This window comes from Pongo pygmaeus, chromosome 11 (genome assembly GCF_028885625.2).
Source record: "Pongo pygmaeus isolate AG05252 chromosome 11, NHGRI_mPonPyg2-v2.0_pri, whole genome shotgun sequence".
Lineage (NCBI taxonomy): Eukaryota > Metazoa > Chordata > Mammalia > Primates > Hominidae > Pongo > Pongo pygmaeus.
The window spans coordinates 110,781,173-110,800,699 of NC_072384.2; the positions used below are offsets into that span (position 1 = coordinate 110,781,173).

At 38.5% G+C, this 19,527-nt stretch overlaps 1 protein-coding gene across 4 annotated transcripts in view; it reads right to left on the minus strand.

The window, feature by feature from the left end:
* Positions 1-990: 990 nt before the first annotated feature.
* Positions 991-19,527, minus strand: part of LANCL1 (LanC like glutathione S-transferase 1) — a 49,275-nt gene continuing 30,738 nt past the window's right edge. For all 4 annotated transcript variants that reach the window (XM_063647920.1, XM_054477396.2, XM_054477395.2 and 1 more), the window contains exons 5-10: positions 11,031-11,166; positions 10,323-10,469; positions 7,432-7,614; positions 5,931-6,107; positions 5,107-5,179; positions 991-4,286 (exon numbers count right to left, since the gene is read on the minus strand). In XM_063647920.1, the coding sequence (XP_063503990.1) occupies positions 4,210-4,286; positions 5,107-5,179; positions 5,931-6,107; positions 7,432-7,614; positions 10,323-10,469; positions 11,031-11,166 (793 nt within the window). In that variant the 3' untranslated portion in view covers positions 991-4,209. The remainder of the gene's footprint in view (positions 4,287-5,106; positions 5,180-5,930; positions 6,108-7,431; positions 7,615-10,322; positions 10,470-11,030; positions 11,167-19,527) is intronic.

Consider the following 19,527-nt stretch of genomic DNA (forward strand, 5'->3'; position numbering starts at 1 on the left):
AGCAAAACCTAGGAAATAGGTGTATAGAGACAAAAAACGTTCACTTGCTGTAGGGAGACCCCCTGAAACTATTGCTATGGAATAAAAGATGAAATGCTCCTGATTATTGTAAATACAAAGTTGCATGCAGGATTGTGTAAAGACAATGCCAGGTTGGACCGCCAGAATGAGCCAACAGCACGTGATGTGCTTCGCCCTGCAGATAGCCTATGAATGGACGTGCAGTCAGGGAGGTTTCACATCACCAAGATTCCTATCCCAGAAAAGGAGATGTTCATAGCTCTGGGAATGGAATGCGACCCTTGTGGAGAGCCTATAAACGGACGCATGGCGCCAGGGGGCGCCTGTCCATATGGATAAGCTAGGGCTATAAATGCCCTCATCTTGCCACGGCTCTTCTAGGCCTCTTTAGGGTTAAGGCATACTCCCTTGTGAGAATTTCTGGTCTAACCAGTTCTCTAGCTACACGTCCTGTTTCCATGGATTGTTTGTAACCAGCTTTTGCTGCAACTGTTACTGTTGATTAATATCTTGCTAATCATAGGTTATGGAAAGAATGTGTTTCTGTTTTAAGGCTCTGTTAGAAATTACTGATGCACACACTATATTGTAAATTCTTATCTCTGTATACTGTACTTCTGCATACAGATGTTATGTTAAAGAATTACTTCATCCCCATGTGACCATCTCACCTCATAATCAAATGACCCTAAATTCCTCACTAACCTACCCCTGCCCTCACTAAACTTAATAAATGCTGGTATATCCAGCGCATTGTTGGCACCGCAGGACCAGAAGGCGGTGACCCCCCTGGACCCGGCTTTCACTATCTTGTGTGTGTCTATTATTTCTCGACCTGCCAATCCGCCTGCGAACCAAGAGAGAGCCCTGCTGCATTGCGGGCTGCTGGCCAGATCCCTCAATAACTTGCCATTGAGGGAAAATATTTCTCAAGTTTAAACCAAAGCAAACAAAAAGCACATGATGATATATAGTCCTAATAAAATTTTATTGAGAACTAGTAAGTCAAATACTTTACAGAACATAGAAATACATACGATCCCAGCCTTTCCCATTAAATGACAACATAACATTGGGGTAGTTTCCCTGAATATCCCAAACAGTTTGCTTCATAAATTAGAGAAACAGTTCGTCTACAGCTCAATAGTAGAGAAAACACAGGAATGAGGTGCTCTTATTTAGCGGAAGCAGAAATGAAATTGGAATTTAGTGTAAATAATAAAGGACTACAGATGAGTTCTAGCAGCCAAAGGAGTATATGTGTAAATAGTCACTCTTCACATTTTCTATTTCTAAAGTAGCTAGTAAAAGGCAGGGCATTGTAAGATCAGACAAAAATTAACCTGAGGACACAGCAGCAGAGTATGTCTCTCAATTCAGTTATTTAGGAAATGTTAATAAAGTAACCCTAGATCCACTTTTTCCTAAAACTCTACCTACCATGAAGGTTTTTGATGCCAAATAATTGGAACTGACATCAAAGATGAAAAGAGAGCCACATGACTCAGGATTAAAGACTGACAACTCAGGCCACACCACAGTCCATGGTATCTATGGAAATAGGATAATGTTAACATTTTTTACATGATGAAAAGTTAACTATTTGCAATTTCTAAATTACTACAGAAACAGAAACATGTGACAGGATAAATGAACACTGCTTGACAACCTTTGACAACCTTTGAAGGTTTTATTACCTAGTCCCTGTATAGAGATAATAGATGGTATTGAGTTTTCTAGGAACCAACTTCTGGGAAAGATTTTTAAACAAGAAAAATATCTGAGAGAAAAATACAAACTAGAACTGAAACAATGATGCCACTTCCTTTTAAAACTAAGAAGCCTAGTATAAAAGTTTCTTTAGTTACTACCATGTTGTTAGGGGATTGTCTCAGTGTTGTAGGCTTTGCCTGAATTTAAAATCCCATCAAAACTTTTTTGCTCTTAAGCCTAAATACAACAAATAGCATATATATAAAATTGTGCCAGTTTAATAAGTTTTGAAAAGCTTAAAAAAAAACGAACTGTTTTTGTGTGGATGAATTCGCTAACAGATGACAGTAGCTAACCCACTTATGCTGGGGGTTGCAATTTTTTGTGTGAAAAATCAGACCTTGGCAATGACTATGAGCAGTAGGATGTAAATGACTCCCACAAGTTTAGCGTTCCAATAATGGAACACTAGGCATAAATGGGTTAACAAGAATCTTATTTGAAATGTTCTTCTCCCTGCCTTGAAATCTTCCTGGGGTTAAGCATTGCTATCAGGATGCTTGGAGAACTGTGATCAAGTCTTCTCTGGCTCAGAGAAAGTGTTATTTTTCCCTTGCTTAGTAATGCAGCTAAAAGCATAGGCACAGTAGAGTAAGACATTTAACTAAACCAAATGAGCTTTATTCTTTCAAGCTGAACACCCCAGGCAAAGGCAAATTAGCTTTGCTGTGCACTACTTTTACTTCTTACTGTAAGTGCTAATATCGCTGATTGAAAACTTTCACAAGAAAGGCAGAGCATGCACATGCTTACCAGCAGCACTTCGGCAATCTGAGAGGCACAAGGTAATGCCAACTTACACAGTCACAGAAGGAGTAAGTTGATTCTAGAAATTGAGCAGTGGGCTGCCTTTTAAATCCTACTGCCAGTGGCCTTTAAAGGGTCAGTTTCCAATAATATTAGCTCTTCTGGTGCTAAACAGGAGATAATAGGAGACTGCTACCTGCAGGAACCAGTACACACTCAGTGGGGATTTGGTTTGAAGTTCCAATAAAAATAGCATGTTTCTGTGACCGAGAGAGCTCTGAAATAGGCACATTTAAAATACTTAGACCCTGTTATTTTAAAGCTACAATTTTTTTTGCAAAATCAGTTGCAAAGAGACAAAACAAGCCAGGCAAAGGCAGTAATAGGAGTGGAAGCTGATGAGTCAAAACACTTGTACAGAATTTGAAGCACCAGAGAGTCTTTATCTACTACAGAAAACCTGATTCTGTGGTCTCAGAAACTGATGAATTGTTAAGCCTAGGATACACAAAGATGCATTTGTTCTAAGCATGAACTCTGGATAATACCCCCTCAATAAAAAGCATTTCTATTAAAAGCTTAGTTTAGTGTTTTTGTTCAAGTTATTGGTTATATAGTATTCCCTTTCTTATCCCCCCTTTTTAAACGAAGTAGAATACTGTACTATTTAGTGAAAAGACCAAAGTTCAGATAAATTGATAGGAAGGAAAATATTTTATGGCTTATACCAAAGAGTCAGCACTAATGCATAGTCACTGTAAAAACCCAAGTTAAAGTTTAGAAAGTCAGTCAGAGTGGACTGAAATCCTAGGTCAAAGCATATTCATACAGAGAAAATTGGCTCCCTGATCTTATTTGAATACTGAAAAACAAACATATTTAAATAAAGAGTTCCAAAAAACTCAGATTATTTTAGAGAAAACACAGACTGTTATTGTTAGCTTATCTTGAACTAACCTTCAACTCAGAAATTTCACAATGATCATCATGTTTTATAAGTTTTTGATTAAAAATGTTGGCTTCTGAAGGCTGTATGCCTTACCGACAAAAACAGGCAAATCTGAAAGTATGTTTACCTCTACTCCAAATAGGCATCAGGAATTTAAAAAATGATATTTAGGTCCCAAGTCCAGATTGCAACTCTTGGAATTTTTCTCCTGGAAGCATTTAGTTATATTTCTGTCCCCTTTCAAAATGAACCACCTAGAGAAAAGCAAGTCATAAAATTGTCTGCCCTCCAGTTGGAGGAAAAATATTAAAGAGAAGTGAAGTGCAATACCCAATAATAGTGAAATATTTATCTTTATCTATATTGAGTTTCTTTTAAACATTTTTAGAACAGTAACAGATGGTTATATTCATAAACTTAAATAAGATTTCCTCCAAGTTCTGGAATATATGTATACAACCTCAAAACACTGTACGTATCACTCACTCTCCCTTTAGGAAGAAATAGAAATGAAAGTTAAAAGACTTCCTTGGATACTTCTAAGTAAAAGTAAATGATAATGGAAAGGAACTGAATGAAAGACAAATTCTGAAAAAAGCTAACAAAATCAAGTCCACAGTTTGACTCTTTGTTTCCTTGGAAAGCAACGGAAGCACTTAGCTTGGGTTTGAATATACAGAAAGGGTCATGCAGTGAGTTGCAGGTGGCATGCTTTCCTTTCAGAGTTCAAATGCAGGGAACCTGGCTTTTGTGGGGACTAGCAGGTCAGCCAGGAAATATATTGTTCCAGCCATTCCTGAAGAAAGAGAAAGAGGCAAAAGTTATTATACCAAATGACTATTTCATAGGATGTTTTTTTTCCCCCATATCTTTATTGACAAAAAATGTCACAGCATTTCAGTCTATTCAAACACACAAACATCAACAAAGGGTGCCCACCAGTGACAGCCTCGTCCCTAAGGTCTGGATCAAGGCCACACTGGAGGGTGGGGGTGTCCTCTTGGCCCTCCTCCTTCGGCATCCTATGGCTTTTTCCTCACCTCACCGACACCCCCCGAGAGCAATTACAACTCTGCAAAAACGAAGGATGGCTCCATTTTTTAACATTAACAACATTACAATATGAACGGCAATGATTTAAATGAAGTGTGAATCTATCTATGTTTACATACACTGCAGTTCAACATTAGAAGAGATCATTAGTGAGGTGCTCAGCCTTATATCCCAGTGGAAGACTGGAGAAAGAATGGAACCAGACAAGTTCAAGTCACAGCCCTGCCATTTACCAAATGTAAGCTCCTGAGCCTCAGTCTCCTCGGCTATGACATGAAGGTAGTAGTGCCTGTATGTTTTTGCTGAATGATTTATGACGGCATCTGCAAAATGCCCAACATGTGCCTGGCTTCATAAAAGGGAGTCACCTGATGACTACCAGTATTGGGACTGTGGTACTACATGTGCTAATTGATTTTTAATATCGATTTAGCATATTAGGAAATAAAAAAGTAGTTTAAGAATAATTATAAAATTTTTTGCTAAAACTTAAATACATTAATTACCAAGCAGAGAAGTAGATGCTGATATTATAGGGCAAATAAATAAAGCGTACAAAATACCTTCAAAGAGAGAGAAAGGGGTGTCTGGTGTTCTGCATCCATGTTCTCCATACTCTAAGCACCATTCGGCAAACTGAAAATGACACCAAGTTAAATTAGTATAGTGATTTCTTCCAGAGACCCCCCCAAAAGTTAAGAGGTTGTCTATACAAATTACTCTGAAAAGTCAAACACTATCTTCACTTCAGAGAAAGGAGATTAATGCAGAGAAAACGATGGTTTGAAAGAGTACACAGCATGGGAGGAATTTAATGAGCTGTCTGAGTCACGTACCTCCAAGGTTATTCAAGAAGAAAGGCACAAAATCACCCTACATCTTTATTTTTTTCCCCCATTAATGCTGTTGGGTAGAATTATGTCCCTTTAAAGGAATGCTAATTTAATTGAAAGGCTTTTCAAGGTTTTCCTTAAATAACTGTATTTGTTATCCGAGACCTATGGTTTTAGGGATAAATGAATTAAATCAGACGAACTAGAACCCTTTCTACAACCTCCTGGGAGACCTGCTTTTTTTTTTTTTTTTTTTGAGATGGAGTTTCACTCTTGTCACCCAGGCTGGAGTACAATGGTGTGATCTTGGCTCACTGCAACCTCCGCCTCCCGAGTTCAAGTGATTCTTGTGCCTCAGCCTCCAAAGTAGCTGGGATTATAGGTGCCTGTCACCACATTTGGCTAATTTTTTGTCATTTTAGTAGAGACCACGTTAGCCAGGCTGGTCTCGAACTCCTGACCTCAGGTGATCTGCCTGCCTCGGCCTCCCAAAGCGCTGGGATTACAGGTGTGAGCCACCGAGCTGCTTTCTGTTTGGTGGTTCTGACTCCTACCTTACAGGCCCTATACAGGTACTTCATATCCTGCGCGAGGTTGTAGAGTGTCAGGAAGGCATAGGCATTCCCTGCAGAACCGTGGCACAGCCCATATCCCTTCTTCAGCAACCCATATTGCCAGATCACATCAGCACACTGATAGGCATCACAGAGATACTTTTCCTCTCTGAATACCTGCAGAGGCAAAGGACACATTTTATTATACGGGATATAAAAGAAAGTTCCATTGATATTCCTTCCTGATAGATAAGGAGGAAAGAGGGAGATGGCTTGGCAAGAAAGAGTAAAGGATTTAGTGACAGAGGGATGTGTTATATTGCTAGTGACAATTACCACAATCGACTAGTTTGGCTTTAAAAAAAAACCGTGCATGACTTTGGTATGTACAGTCTAAGTTTTCTGCGCATGTGTGTTTATGTGGGGGTTACTGAGGAAGCAGCATTATTTAACTTGCAACTTGCTCTTATCATGAGTGGCTTTCCAAAGAACACATGCTATCTTCTTTGTAACTCTGATGCCCTCTTCACTATTAGGAAGTTTCTTTACACACTGGAGAAGAACAACTGTTCTTAATTAAATATGCAGTCAGAAAAATAGAGATAGACCTTTACAATCTTTTACTGCCTCCTATATCTTCATCAAAGACTTGGGAAATATTCTGAGTAGATATTTTTAATATCTCATTGCAACCTAAGTGCTCTTAAAAGTAGGATAAGGCAGTTTAAAAAGTTTTTCTATTATTAATATATCTAATTCTCTGAAATGTAGAATATGATACACTAAAAGCTTATTTATGAGATGCCAGTGCCCAGCAATAGTCTGCAGAGTTGTAATTTGTTGATTTGGCACCAATGGTCATAGATATCTTTTTTTTTCTCAACTAAAAATCTTCATTGATTGCAGTTCTGTGAGGGCATGCTTTTTATTAGTGTTATTTATGCACTACAATGGAATCATACAATATTTGTCCTTTTATATCTGTTTATTTCACTTAGCATGTTTTCAAGGTTCATCCATGTTGTAATATGTATCAGAAAGTCATTCTTTTAATAGCAGAATAATAATCCATTGCACTGTGATATGTTCCATTGTATATATGACATTTTCTTTATCAATTCATCTGTTGATGAATACTTGGATTATTTTCACCTGTGGCAATTATAAATAATGCCGCTATGAATGCTGGTGTACAGTATCTGTTTGAATTCTTGGTTTTGGTTCTTTTTGAGTACACACCTAGGAGTGGAATTGCTAGATAATATGCTAGATCATAAACAATATCTCATTGCAACCTAAGTGTTGTTAAAAGTAGGATATGAAACAATGGCTGCTATGGTACAGATAGATGGTGAGAATGAATTATAATTCATTTAGTAAAGTGATCTTAGGTCCCACAAGAGATTTATTTATTGTTCCTTTATAGATTAGGATAAAACTAATTTTAAATTATAAATTTTTGGTTATTTAAAAAAATTTATTTCAAAAATACACACAGTACCTTATAGGCCTGGATGAGCATGTAGATTACCCCAGGGGCACCATGGCACCAATGGACAAGCAGATCTCGATTATCACCTATACATGGAGGGTAATTGCCAGAAGGGAATTTCAGCTGGCAGACGTAGTCTACACTGGGCTTGACCAAACTATGTAACTTCCCTTGGCTCACTTGAAGGCTGGGCTAAAAATGAGAAGGAAATTATTAGTTCTGCTGAAGCAAATAAACCTTCCTAGGTCTCAGTATATTTAAACCAGAAAAAAAGTATGGCTAAGAGGAAATGGAAGGTCATTAAGAAGTTTTGGATTTCATCCAATTTTTCCACCTATTGGATGCCTTTATTTTAATCTTTTGTGATTTCATTAAAAAATTTTAAACGATGGGACAAAGTAAAATTGCTATCAGTTAACTCTTAGGGCCTTTTGTATATATTGTTTTTTTTTTTTTTTTTTTTGAGATGGAGTTTCACTCTTGTCACCCAGGCTGAAGTGCAATGGTGCGATCTTGGCTCCCTGCAACCTCCACCTCCCGGGTTCAAGTGATTCTCCTGTCTCAGCCTCCCAAGTACTTGGGATTACAGACGCCTGTCACCACGCCTGGACAATTTTTGTATTTTTAGTAAAGACGGGGTTTCACCATGTTGGCCAGGCTGGTTTTGAACTCCTGACCTCAGATGATCTGCCCACCTCGGCCTCCCAAAGTGCTGGGATAACAGGCATGAGCCACTGGTGCTCGGCATTTTGTATATATTGTTTTTCAATATTAACTGTTATCTACATACGTATAAGTAATTAAAGTCAATGCCTATGAATGTGAGTGTAAGAGACGTTTCCCATGGTTTCAATATATAAAGCAAGCTTTAAAAGTCACAAAGAGATGCACTAGACAAACCAAGCATGACTCGTTATTACATTTAGAGAAGAGATAGGTGGTATTTTCAATAGAAAAAGGATACTAACAAGTTAAGAGACCTGGAGTCTAGATTCCAAACTACAGCATGCCTCTAGATCCAGTCTTTTTGCAGAGGATTTAGGACTGATCTAAATGCCACATTATTTTGACATAACAACGTACAGATCCATAGGACATACTGACATACAGCATATGAGCCACCATTTTTGATACACGTTTTAGTTTCTCCTTTTGGTCCTGTTCTTAATTCAATGACTGCTAATGTCTTTAACAGATTCAAAGCGCTGTTTTGCTAGGCAAGGTGTGGGGCATGTGGTGGTGAGGGGTGGGCAGTGGTGTGAAGCACAGGCAGGAGGCGGTCGTGGTGGGGTCAAAGTAATGCTGACAATATGACTTCCACAAGATTCTGAAAGTGCACTGAGTTATTTAGAAGACAGATTTCATTTTACACAAAGAATAGCATTTAAGCTCAGAGTGTTACAGTAGAATGAGTGGACTCTCCTCAAACTTGCAGGAATCACCCAACATGGCCTAAAAATAATGATGTTTTATTTTATGTTGATGAAGGCATACCTACTAGAATAGACTTTCAGGATTAAAAATTAAATCATTTCAAAGAGATGATAACCTGCAAATGGAAAAATCAATACTTGGATTTTCAGATTTCTTACTGCAGCTAACGCAAGGAGGCAGAGTATGTCTCCTGATTGTTTCAATGAAAGTTTGATGAGGCTGTCTAGTCACTAACTATGTCTCCTGATTATTTATTTCAATGAAATTTCGATAAGGCTGTCTAATCCTCTTTGGAGAGGGCCTCTAATATGTCTGATTCTAACTAACCTTGAAACTTCAGAAGACTCTTCTTTCCTGAAAACTTTTAGGGATCTACATTTACTACTGGGAATAGACAGGAAGACATGCACCAGAAAAATAAAGAAATTTAAGTCTAAATGTCAACATCCTAATTATATAACCTCTAATTGAACAGTGTAGAATAAATACGCCAGTTAGTCTCTGATTGCCACTAACACTCAATGTGTGACTCTGCATTCAAAAGTAATAATAATCTTGAGTTTTTCAGTTGTGTTGTCCTTGTTTATTTATAGGTAGCGGGCAGGTCCAACACTGATCTTGTATTATAAGAGCCAGCTACTCAAAGAGCTGGTAGTATGTATATCCAAGCACTCCTGCTGAACACGTTAATGAAACACTTTTCTTTATGCCACAGTGTGCCTTGGGAAGGTGACAGGGGTACCTATGCTGCCATTAAAAATCAATTTTCTTTTCCATGAATTCTTATTCAGAAGTGCCAATTTCTCCTTAAGGAGTGCTTCGTAAGTCTCCCAAAATGATGCTCTCCTGAGAAGTCCTCTTCTGATCTCTCCCAAGTTATGTTTGCTGCAGTAAATTCTATCTGTCTTTAGTCTATTTGACTTTGGTTGATGTGTCCCAATAGTATTAGATCCTAAGAACTGTAGGGCAGAGCATATTCAGCTATTTTTCAGGTAAGTAAAAGTCTCCTCAGCTTTGCTCTCTAAGTGAGCATTAGGCAACAAGCGCTCATTTGTTTTCTATTGATTTTGTTCTTATTCCTGGAATTTGTTGGAATCAGTTGTGCCTTTTAATGTGGAATAATATTTTTAATTCAAAGCACTGGCTGAAAGAGCAGAGCAGAGGCACTTCATACAGAATTAAAAGTCAAAATACTTTAGTCTGCACAAGTGGCACTAAGTGGGCAAGTAGGGTCACTTGCAAATCAAACATCATCTTAAAACGCAGGGCCTTTAATGTTTATACACTTTTAAAGGCACCTTCGTAAACATTACTTTTGTTTGTCTAGGACAAGTAATTACAAGGAAAGTACTGTAATGCAGCGGTTGACAGAATGACAAACTAGAACTAGAATATCTGTTTTCTCATCCATGACAGTACATGGGTCAGGAAGGACATTTTAAAGTTTCACCATAATCACTCCTTACCTGCATCAGGTAGTAATAAATTCCAGCCAGGCCATGAGCAGCCCCCACATAATATTCCTGGTACCATTCATACATCAGTGGAGACTTTGCCGTGAAGTTTCTCTTCCTAGCTAGGTTTTCTCCAGAGGTTAAAATTGTTTCACAAATCTACAGGGAGAAAACCAACCAAAATAAGAAGTTAACTGAACAAAAACCTTCCTGGAGGAGGTAAAGACTTTTTTGCTAAGAGGTACTGGGGAACATGACAAATTAGACACCAGCTTATAGCCAGGGAAAGGCACAGTTTAATTCTCCATCAGAGAAGTGTGTGGGACTATATTTAGCCTAGACGGGAGAGGGCACAGAGGATCTTGAGCTCTTTGCATTACAGTTTACAAGAGTTCACCTGTCAAAAAAAGCATAAATTCCTCTAGGCACCACCAAAGGAGATCCTCCATCTGGGAGGTGAAATTTGGCTCTAATCCTCTTTGGAGAGGGCCTCTAAATTCTGAAATGGAGCAGACTGGCCTTCTGACTCTGAGTCAGAAATGTTTCCAACAGCACTCCGTAGAAAGCTATTGGTTCTTGGACTGTGCCCAACCTTTAGAGGTCCAGATACACCTTCCTTTATATGGAACGTGCTAACTACAGAGACACAAACAATAGTTTAGGCAGATAGTAAGTAAATGGGATCCTAAACAGACTCCTAAAAACACAAAAACATGGTACCTGCTGAATATGGCTTTGAGGAATCTTTTCCACTCCAAAGTTCTTATTGACAAAAAGAAGAGCATAGATGTAGCCTATTCGCCCATAGAGCATTTCATTTGGAGCATGAGGATCAATCTTATTTAGGTGAATTAGCCTAAAAATAAAAATACATGCCCAAAATAATTTGAAAGGAACCAGGTATTGGTGTATACTTAAAAATGGTACATTGAAAAAATATACATGCACACAAAATATGTATTTATACGTATATAATATCTATCTATAGAACAGTCACAGTTCACAGATTAGCCCTCCATTAAATTTCTTCACTTAACAATGGAACTGACAAATACATTCATAAAATGAAAGAACACAAACGTATGGCTGAGGCTATCTGAAATCTCCCTAGTTCCTCATGGAGGCAGGCCCTAAGGTGAGTATTTTAGCAGTTGGAGTCAGAGAAGCCAAGAACTGCTGGCTCTTAGGGCATTTAGCCCAGAGAAAGGACTAAGTCAACACTCAAATGGCCCATCATCTCCTTCCTTGGTTTATTTCTTAATGTGTCAACAGGCCTACCTGAAGTAAGTCTCATCTACCACAGTCAATAATACATGTAAATTTTTTTTTTTTTTTTTTTTTTTGAGACAGTTTCGCTCTTCTTGCCCAGGCTGGAGTGCAATGGTGTGATCTTGGCTCACCGCAACCTCCACCTCCCAGGTTTAAGCGATTCTCCTGCCTCAGCCTCCCGAGGGGCTGGGATTATAGGTACGCACCACCACACCTGGCTAATTTTGTATTTTTAGTAGAGACGGGGTTTCTCCATGTTGGTCAGGCTGGTCTCCAATTCCCGACCTCAGGTGATCCGCCTGTCTCAGCCTCCCAAAGTGCTGGGATTACAGGCATAAGCCACTGCAACTGGCCAATACATGCAAATATTAATAGCACAGAGGTGTCAGTCAGGTCTCCATCTCCTCAGTCTCCCAGCCTTCTAGTTCTCCTCAGAAATCACCATGGTTACCATTTTTTTGTGTGTATTCCTAGATTTTATGTACACATAAGCATAAATATACATATGTATAAATATTCTACAGCTTGCTATTTAACAATACATCTTGACAGTGGTTCCATAACAGCACACAGAGTAGTCACATTCTTTGTAATACTTGCATAGAACTCCACTGAATGAATGTATTATAGTTCATTCAATCCCTACGGACAGACTCAGTTCAGCTTCTCAGAAAAAGTTACTTTCAGTTCTGGTTTCAGGTAAGATGGAGCAAGCATGCTCTGCACCTTGTGTCTCCCTCAAAATGTGGCTCTAAAACCTGAACAGGATACAGCAACTATCTGAGGTCTCTGAAAAGCAAACAGTAACACGCAAAAAGGAGAAGAGGACAGGAATCTGAAGTAGCACCAAACCAGTGGTGAGTTTACCATTTTTTCTCTCTGGTATTCCCCTGGTCTGAACTCAGCACAGCCCAAAACCCAAAAGTAGGCACAAGTAGGCTTACAGAGACGCAGAAGAAGCCCTCTAGTGCTGTCTGAACAGAGAGAACTCCTAATATCAGAGAGAATGGGTTAACCCTCCATTTTCCTTTATTTTCCTTTTCTCAGTTCTCTTGTGCCCCAAGCTACAAGCAATCTCATGCTGGGAGCAGGTGTGAAGACAAGGGGAGCCCTGGGAGCCTAAACTCTGAGGGAGGGAAATTTCCCCACAGATTGGAGGAACTGCAGTCTTAGGAGGGGGTTATAAGCCCCCATTGCTTTACTTCTCTGTCCTCCACATCACCTGGCCCCAGATGCATGCATAGTCATAGATGTGGCACAGCAGGGTCATCAAAGCCCCAGACTTTTCATCAGAGACCAAAAGGGGAAGCCTCAGGAACCAGCAAGTAGGGGAGAAGATCACAGAGGGAAGTCAGTTTAGGAAAGTAACCATCTTTGGTAGTTTGACCTCTGAGAATGTTACCTTTTTGGGGGGAAGGGAGTGCGCAGCAAATATGATAGGGAAGAAAAATGTCCTTGCTATTTTAGATTTTTTGTTACATGAAATTTTGAAGTGTATCTCAATCATCCCTAAATTAGCCTATAAATTTGATATGATCCCATTTAAGTTAAAACATTTTAATTTTTGGTGAAACTTAACAAAATGATATTAGCACAAAGAGCCAATGAAACTCTGGAAGAAAGTAGTAATGAGACATTAGCCCTAACAAATGTTATCAGGTAGCTTTCGACACTAAATCTTTGTTCTTAAAATTTTTCATCTGTGAAATAAATAGTCCCTTCCAGATTAGAAATTATCTTATCTATATGGAAATTTAATTTTAAAGTAGTTAAGCAGAAGCAGTGTGCCGTGCCTGTGCATGTCTGTCATCTAACTTCAGTCTATACACCAGGGATGGTTAATTAGCATTTGAAGTAACAAACATCAGGTCCCTCCAACCCCCGCCCCAAAGTGATGTATTTGAAGTACTCTAAGCAGAAGTCAACATTCAGAGGTACTCAGCACTGAAGTGCCTCTTTTTCATATAGGAACTTTATCAAAATCTACACGAGAGAATTTGTTATTATTAAGGAATGATAGAAAATGGTTTTTCATTGGTGGAGTGAGTGGTAAAGATGGGCTGGAGGTTTGGGAGATGGTACGGGCTTTCCCACTCTTTGATGAATAAAGTCTAAGAAGGGCTTGAGGGCAATGTGACTTTCTCTGAGCTACAAAAACAGGGTAGGAGACTGTATGTATGTATGTATGTACGTATGTATGTCTAAATAGTATCTTCTAAAGAGTATCTTCTTCCTAAAGTGTTTGCACAGTTGGCAGAATTGGGTACCCACTTGTGCTTTCATTTGAACATATTCAGAAGGTAGGGGTATAGCTGAGGGGGTTTACAGCCTCTACTGCCAATCTCTGGAGACCACCAATATTTACAACAAAAACAAACAAAATCAAACAAAATCCCAAGCAAACAAAAACCTAACAGTTGTTACCACCAGGCTATAGATACAATGAGTGAAAACATCCTAGCTCAGCAGGGAGGGCAGATATGAAATAGAACAATCTTCCTCTCCCATCTCCCTCTCCACTACTTCCACACACTTGTGGTGAGGGGGGAGAAAACATTTAAAATGAAGATAGGTTTTAAATAAGCAGAATGAGATGATTTTAGTGAGTGAAAGTGGCTGACAGTCATGAAAGAAAGACTGAGAGAAACTTATGAAGGAGTCTTTAAGGGAACTGCAGGAAAGGGGGGGGTTGAAAAAGCATGGCTAGTTGCAGTTAGTGAAAAAGTTTAAACTTTTTCATATTATTTCCTCATCAAATTGAGGCAACTCAAATTAGTTAAATATGCAAATGCTGGCTCATCCATTTTTTTCTTCTACAAATATAGGCAACAATTCATAGTGAAATAGTGGTTATCTTAGGAAGAGATATACTGAGAAACAGATAACCAAGAAAGTTGGCTAGAGGTTTCTTTCCTTTTTCTTCTAATACATTTTCTTGTATACTTTGAACTTTTTAAAACAACAGGGCTTATGGATAGAATTATGGGCCATTTTGTTTTCTACTTCGATACCATATATATCTACACACACACACTCCCTTAATTTTTAAAAGTAATTTTTAATTTTTTTTTTTTTTTTTTTCTTATTTTTTATTTTTATTTTTTTTATTTTTATTTTTATTTTTATTTTTTTTTAATTAAGCTTATTTATTTCTTTTTTTTTCTTTTATTATTATTATTATTATTATTATTATTATTATACTTTAGGTTTTATGGTACATGTGCGCAATGTGCAGGTAAGTTACATATGTATATCTCCCAATGCTATCCCTCCCCCCTCCCCCCACCCCACAACAGTCCCCAGAGTGTGATGTTCCCCTTCCTGTGTCCATGTGTTCTCATTGTTCAATTCCCACCTATGAGTGAGAATATGCGGTGTTTGGTTTTTTGTTCTTGCGATAGTTTACTGAGAATGATGATTTCCAATTTCATCCATGTCCCTACAAAGGACGTGAACTCATCATTTTTTATGGCTGCATAGTATTCCATGGTGTATATGTGCCACATTTTCTTAATCCAGTCTATCATTGTTGGACATTTGGGTTGGTTCCAAGTCTTTGCTATTGTGAATAATGCCGCAATAAACATACGTGTGCATGTGTCTTTATAGCAGCATGATTTATAGTCCTTTGGGTATATACCCAGTAATGGGATGGCTGGGTCGAATAATTTTTTAATAAGAATTTTAAATTTTTAATGAAAACATTTATTAAGAATTTTTTTTTCTCATGCCAGAACTGGGAGCTCAGTAACGTTGGGGCCATAAGAAAACAAAATCTGTTTATTAGATACAAACTCAACTGTTACAGTAAACAATGAATGTCTCAAATTTGATATGAACCTATTTTTAATATAAATGTGTCAAATTATATAGAATTTCAATATAAAGTACTTTTGATTTACTTTTGCAAAGATTGAAAGAACTATGCAAAAAAATTACTGTAATTTTTTTTAAACACACACTGCTCTATGGAAGTATTACACCGAATTACTGCATTGATTCCAATGATATTCCAACTGAAATAAAATATTTGAACCACGGCATTAACTCCATTCCTTTTTTGCCAATGTTAGGACATTACCACTAGGTGGCGATATATAATTAGCATTCCATTTACTTTGCAGCCAAACACATTTGCATTTGGAACATTCAAAGTAGGTAGCAAATACCTTTCAAATATTTATCTAAAATACAGTATTGCTCAGAGCATCTTATTAAAACAATACAGTTTAGGGTAATAAAGGAAGTATATCCCTTTTTTTCTGGATTTGAATTCAAATCACTAAAATTCATTAATTGGGTTCGATGATTACTAGGACTTAACTGCAAGTTGTACATGCTATATTCTCAAGATAAAGAAATGATATCACTGATAAATCATAATGGTTATTTTATGTGTTTTCAGAAACTCTCAAACTAACAAGCACTTTGTTGCAGCTTCATTTATTTGTTTTGATACATTGATATTAATGCAACCCATCTTTAGAAGAGATAAGCAAGTCACTGAAATGTCACTGAAGGAAGAATAAAGACACACAAACAGGATAGTTCTGTTCCTCTCCTCACAGTACTTCCTCAGGGTGTTACTGGGGAGAGTTTTTGGCCTTGTATTATCAAAAGGTTTGTAACTTTAAAAACAGATGTCCAGTGTCTGGGCAGGGCATCTCTGAAAAAAAGGCAGCAGCCCCAGTCAGGGGCTTATAGATAAAACCCCTATCTCACTAGGACAGAGCACCTGGGGGAAGGGGTGGCTGTGGGCACAACTTCAGCAGACTTAAACATTCCTGCCTGCTGGCTCTGAAGAGAGCAGTGGATCTCCCAGCACAGTGCTTGAGCTCTGCTGAGGGACAGACTGTCTCCTCAAGTGAGTCCCTGCCCCCCTGCCTCCTGACTGGAAGATACCTCCCAGCAGGGGTCGACAGACACCTCATACAAGAGAGCTCCGGCTGGCATCTGGTGGGTGCCCCTCTGGGATAAAGCTTCCAAAGGAAGAAACAGGCACCAATCTTTGCTGTTCTGGAGGTTCCACTGCTGATACCCTGGCAAACAGGGTCTGGAGTGGACCTCCAGCAAACTCCAGCAGACCTGCAGCAGAGGGGTCTGTTAGAAGGAAAACTAACAAACAGAAAGGAATAACATCAATATCAACAAAAAGGACATCCACTCAGAAACCCCATCTGAAGGTCACCAACGTCAAAGACCAAAGGTAGATAAATCCATGAAGACGGGGAGAAACCAGTGCAAAAAGGCTGAAAATTCCAAAAACCAGAATGCTGCTTCTACTCCAAAGGATCACAACTCCTTGCCAGCAAGGGAACAAAACTGGGTGGAGAATGAATTTGACAAATTGACGGAAGTAGGCTTCAGAAGGTAGGTAATAACAAACTTCCCTGAGCTAAAGGAGCACGTTCTAACCAAATGCACGGAAGCTAAGACCCTTGAAAAAAGGTTAGAGGAATTGCTAACTAGAATAACCAGTTTTGAGAAGAACATAAATGACCTGATGGAGCTGAAAAACACAGCACAAGAGTTTGTGAAGCATACAGAAGTATCAATGGCCGAATTGATCAAGCAGAAGAAAGGATATCAGAGATTGAAGATCATTTTGATGAAATAAAGCATGAAGACAAGGTTAGAGAAAAAAGAATAAAAAGGAACAAAAGCCTCCAAGAAATAATGGACTATGTGAAAAGATCAGACCTACATTTGGTGTACCTGAAAGTGACGGGGAGAATGGAACCAAGTTGGAAACACTCTTCAGGATATTATCCAGGAGAACTTCCCCAACCTAGCAAGACAGGCCAACATTCACATTCAGGAAATAGAAAGCACCACAAAGATACTCCTTGAGAAGAGCAACCCCAAGACATATAATTGTCAGATTCACTAAGGTTGAAATGAAGGAAAAAGTGTTAAGGGGAGCCAGCGAGAAAGGTCGGGTTACCCACAAAGGGAAGCCCATCAGACTAACAGTGGATCTCTATGCAGAGCCCCACAAGCCAGAAGACAGTGGGGGCCAATATTCAACATTCTTAAAAGAATTTTCAACCTAGAATTTTACATCCAGCCAAACTAAGCTTCATAAGCAAAGGAGAAATAAAATTCTTTAGACAAGCAAATGCTGAGAGATTTTGTCACCACCAGGCCTGCCTTACAAGAGCTCCTGAAGGAAGCACTCAACGTGGAAAGGAACAACTGGTACCAGCTACTGCAAAAACATACCAAATTGTAAAGACCATTGACACTATGAAGAAACTGCATCAACTAGGGGGCAACATAACCAGCTAGCATTATAATGACAGGATCAAATTCACACATAACAATATTAACCTTAAATGTAAATGAGCTAAATGCCCCAATTAAAATACACAGACTGGCAAATTGGATAAAGAGTCAAGACCCATAGGTATGCTGTATTCAGGAGACCCATCTCATGTGCAAAGACACACATAGGCTCAAAATAAAGGGATGGAGGCATATTGACCAAGCAAACGGAAAGCAAAAAAAAGCAGGGGTTGCAATCCTCGTCTCTGATAAAACAGACTTTAAACCAACAAAGATCAAAAGAGACAAAAAAGGCCATTACATAATGGTAAAGGGATCAATGCAACAAGAAGAGCTGAATATCCTAAATGTATATGCACCCAATACAGGAGCACCCAGATTCATAAAGCAAGTTCTTAGAGACCTACAAAGAGACTTAGACTCCCACACAATAATAGTGGGAGACTTTAACACCCCACTGTCAATATTAGACAGATCAACGAGCAGAAAATTAACAAGGATATTCAGGACTGAAAATCAGCTCTGGACCAAGCGGACCTAACAGACATCTATAAAACTCTCCACCCCAAATCAACAGAACGTACATTCTTCTCAGCACCACATCACACTTATTCTAAACTTGACCTTATAATTGGAAGTAAAACACTCCTCAGCAAATGGAAAAGAATGGAAATCGTAACAGTCTCTCAGGCCATAGTGCAATCAAATTAGAACTCAGGATCAAGAAACTCACTCAAAACTGCACAACTACACGGAAACTGAACAACCTGCTCCTGAATGACTGCTGGGTAAGTAACGAAATTAAGGCAGAAATAAATAAGTTCCTTGAAACCAATGAAAACAAAGACACAATGTACCAGAATCTCTGGGATACAGCTAAAGCAGTGTTTAGAGGGAAATTTATAGCACTAAATGCTCACAAGAGAAAGCAGGAAAGATCTAAAATCAACAACCTAACATCACAATTAAAAGAACTAGAGAAGCAAGAGCAAACAAATTCAAAAGCTAGCAGAAGACAAGAAATAAGTAAGATGAGAGCAGAACTGAAGGAGATAAAGACATGAAAAACCCTTCATAAAAAATCAATGAATCCCGGAGCTGGTTTTTTGAAAAGATCAATAAAATAGATAGACCACTAGCCAGACGAATAAAGAAGAAAAGAGAGAAGAATCAAATAGGCACAATAAAAAATGATAAATGGGGATATCATCACTGATCCCACAGGAATACAAACTACCATCAGAGAATACTATAAACATCTCTATGCAGATAAACTAGAAAATCTAGAAGAAATGGATAAATTCCTTGACACATAAACCCTCCCAAGACTAAACCAGGAAGAAGTTGAATCCCTGAATAGACAAATAACAAGTTCTGAAATTGAGGCAGTAATTAATAGCCTACCAACCAAAAAAAGCCCAGGACCAGACAGATTCACAGCCGAATTCTACCAGAGGTACAAGGAGGAGCTGGTACCATTCCTTCTGAAACTATTCCAAACAATAGAAAAAAAGGGACTCCTCCCTAACTCATTTTATGAGGCCAGCATCATTCTGATACCAAAACCTGGCAGAGACACAACAAAAAAAGAAAATTTTAGGCCAATATCCCTGAAGAACATCAATATGAAAATCCTCAGTAAAATACTGGCAAACCGAATCCA